Source organism: Limulus polyphemus, unplaced genomic scaffold, assembly GCF_000517525.1.
Source record: "Limulus polyphemus unplaced genomic scaffold, Limulus_polyphemus-2.1.2 Scaffold6286, whole genome shotgun sequence".
NCBI lineage: Eukaryota > Metazoa > Arthropoda > Merostomata > Xiphosura > Limulidae > Limulus > Limulus polyphemus.
The window spans coordinates 17,154-21,059 of NW_013671896.1; the positions used below are offsets into that span (position 1 = coordinate 17,154).

The 3,906-nt window shown below is 34.1% G+C and overlaps 1 protein-coding gene across 1 annotated transcript in view; it reads left to right on the forward strand.

The window, feature by feature from the left end:
- Positions 1 to 2,046: 2,046 nt before the first annotated feature.
- The window catches only part of LOC106473575 (glutamate receptor ionotropic, kainate 3-like), a gene marked incomplete at its 3' end in the record, with an annotated part of 5,681 nt that continues 3,821 nt past the window's right edge, over positions 2,047 to 3,906 (forward strand). Inside the window, exon 1 of the mRNA XM_013934260.2 lies at positions 2,047 to 2,434. Within this exon, the coding sequence (XP_013789714.1) occupies positions 2,308 to 2,434 (127 nt within the window). The remainder of the gene's footprint in view (positions 2,435 to 3,906) is intronic.

The window sequence follows — 3,906 nt, forward strand, 5'->3', positions numbered from 1 at the left end:
GTATTATTAATATGCCAAATGTTTTATTTTTTTCAACTACAACAAAGTGAGAAATTTCAAAGAAGGTGTTAGGTTTAAGAAAGAATTGTTTCTTTCGTGACATTAGAAATGTTGTATCACATCAGATGTCGCTACAAGCTTTCCTAAGAACTGGCAGAGTCAAGCTGATGTGTAGGATTATACAGGGACTTTTCTCTACGTTAAAATACTTTTATATAGTCAAGCTGATGTCAGAAATGCTCTTAGAAATAGTTCAAACCATCAGGCTAATTTGGGCGGGGTTGTGGCTGACTGCCATGTTTTGCAAGTTATTCCACGAGAGATGAAAGTTGTTTACTGATTTGATGATTCAGAGACGTTTCGAACCACTTCTACAGATTTTCATCAGTTCAGCCAAGATATGTCACTACAATCTTTTCCCAAAATTCAAAACGTCGTTCAACCAAATTTTGTTTTGCGTCTGTTGAACCAGACGAGATCCAGGTCGAACTCTAAACAAAGGAAACCGTCGTTGTGAACAATGTGTCTTATTATAAAAAGCGTTTGTGTTTGTCGTTAAGAAACAAAACAGAATCTGCTCTGAAACCAGGAGACAACGTGTTGTCTGTATTTTCTGTAGTTTGTAACTGACCTATTTAGTTAGTGTGAAACTCCGACACACAAAACGTCATATCTTCAAAATTGGTTTCATCCCTTGCCAACTCTTCGAGACGTAATACGAAAGATACATAAAAATGAGCACAAAAATTAGAATTTGAATACATTAACGATCACGTTTCTGAAAATTACCTTTTAGCAGTTTTCTGTGAGTTTAAATATCTGAAACATACCTTTTCTCAGGTGTTTATGATCTACACTTTTCTGAAAACAACCTTCTGTAAGGCGTGTCTGATCTAAATATTTGTGAATACATCCCTTTGTCAGGTGTGTCTCATATACACCTTTCTGAAAAAGCCACTTTACATAAATCTGTGTATATATCAAGATAATAGAAAAATATGTATATATATACTTAGATAAATCCATAAATCTATATAGTTTCTTTGTTTGTAGTTATGCACAAAGCTACACAATGGGCTATCTGTGCTCTGCCCTCCACGGGTATCGAATCCCGGTTTCTAGCGTTGTAAGTCCGCAGACATACCGCTGTGCCACTGGGGGCAAATCTATATAGACATACATATACCTAGATGAATAATTAAATCTGTAAATGTATATATATATATATATACCTAGATAAATAGATAAATGTATATACACATACCTATATAAATATATAAATCTGTATAAATATACCTAGATAAACACATATATGTGTATATATATATATACTTAGACAAATAAATAAATCTGTATATATAAACCTAGATAAATACATAAATCTGTATATATATACCTAGATAAATACATAAATCTGTTTATATATAAACCTAAATAAATACATAAATCTGGATATATAAACCTAGATAACTACATAAATATGTATATATATATATATAAACCTAGATAAATACATAAATCTGTATATATAAACCTAGATAACTACATAAATCTGTATATATAAACCTAGATAAATACATAAATCTGTATATATATATATAAACCTAGATAACTACATAAATCTGTACATATATAAACCTAGATAAATACATAAATCTGTATATATATATATATATATATATATATATATACACATAGAGAGAGAGAGAGAGAGAAAGAAAGAAATGTAAGGGAAAATTGAACGTAAAGATCATCATCTCAGAACAGGTATACCATTAAAGCACTAACCGCCTATAGTCGTCCATTATTTTAAAGTGGAAGTCACCTCTTAGATTATTGTTGCCTGGCCGGATAGTCAATTCACAGTCCGGGAACTCTAATTATCAGGAGTGGGTATCGTTTCATTTGTGTCTGATAAATCCTGGTTATTTGTTATTTTTGAAACTCAGAACTTCCAGTGAGTGCGACGTAGTTTAATAATCACTGTTTGTCAAAATGATACAAATTTTAAGTATTTTCAACCACATTAAATTGTTATTTCGGTTGTACAAGTCAGTATAAATAAGTATCGTCGGTCACTCTGGTTTTGTCGCTCTCTTTGGAGTAGCCGGAGCTCCAGGAACTGCATGGCTTGTTTCGGCGCATGAGCAATACTAGTGATGCCATAACGGGAATGCGCTATGCTGGATACGATAGCCGAAGAAGAAAGACTAAACCCACGGGTTTGTTCGGCTCCATCATAGACGGTTTTTAGTTGAAGATTGCTTGTCCAATATTCGGTCACAACTGTGTGGGTTATGTGATGATATGGCACGAGATGTAACAACCAAGAAACCGGAGTTCATCACCATGAAAATCACAATAGTCTCGTGCGGTCTCCTCATTTCTTCGTTTTTCATTCAAGTCCTGTCTCTGCCCGAAAGGATCATTCTAGGTAAATATTACATCCGTTCCATTCCTGTGATTACTTCACATAGCTAAATCTCAAACCTTGTAGTATAGTTGTACTGGTATCACGTTGTTCATCTTGTAGTTAACGTTTATACATATAACTTCTTCCATGTCTGTTAAATGTACAGCAGTATATAAGGGAAACACAATCACAACTGTTACCGTTACAGCACTAAAGGAGACTCCTAGGTTAATCGTTTTTTATAGGAATACGCGAATAACACCTCAGGATAGCATCAGGGAAGGAACATTGGTTCTGAAGGTTTATTTGATTTTCTTCCCAAGAACAAATATTGTGTTTTCATATTTATAACAACCACGTTGTGTTCATTAATTTCCAATCTACTCCGGCAAGAAACGTTAAGTTTATGATGATAATATTTTCTTTTAAGAAAACCACAAGATTTATTTCTTTACTTGTTGTTAAGCACAATGATACACAACAGGCTATCTGTTCTCTGCTTATCACGGTAAAGAAAACCGCTGTTTAGCGTTATGAGCCCTCACACTTACCGCTGAGCCACCAGGGGGCTTCAGTGAAGGAGAGACACCGATGGCTGTGATCCGGGTCATCTTTTAACCGTTGGTTGAAGCCTCACAAATACGTAAATAATACACTGTTTAAATCTTTCAAGGATTTAAACTGACTTTTAATTGGTAGTGTCTATGTAAGTAATTAACATCCTGTTTATCTTGTAAATCGTTCTTGAGAATACAAGAAAAGTTTTTGTTATTATTTGTTTAGGATTTAACGCGAAACTAACTCTGTACATTACAGTGTTTGTATTTGATGCGATTTTACATTTCTATGTTTTCAATTCAATTTTACACTAGTCTTACTTGGCTTGGCTCTTATGTAGGTTTATACTGATAATAGGTGCAGCGGTTTTTACGTAAATGTTATACTGACATGATTTGGTTTATCACGTAGGTTTTATACTGATATGGTTCAGTTTATCATGTATATTTTATGCTGTCGTGGTTTAATATGTCACGCATATTTTATACCGACGTGGTTTGGTTTATCACGTAGGTGTTATACTGACATGGTTTGGATTATGACGTAGGTGTTATACTGACATGGTTTGGTTTATCACGTAGGTTTTATACTGACATGGTTTGGTTTATCACGTAGGTGTTGTACTGACATGGTTTGGCATTCCACGTAGGTTTAATACTGACATGGTTTGGTTTATCACGTAGGTTTTATATCGACATGGTTTGGTTTATGACGTAGTTTTATACTGACATGGTTTGGTTTATCACGTAGGTTTTATACTGAAATGGTTTGGTTTATCACGTAGGTTTTATACTGACATGGTTTGGTTTATCGCGTAGGTGTTATACTGACATGGTTTGGTTTATGACGTAGGTGTTATACTGACATGGTTTGGTTTATCACGTAGGTTTTATATTGACATGGTTTGGTTTATGACGTAGGTTTTATACTGACAT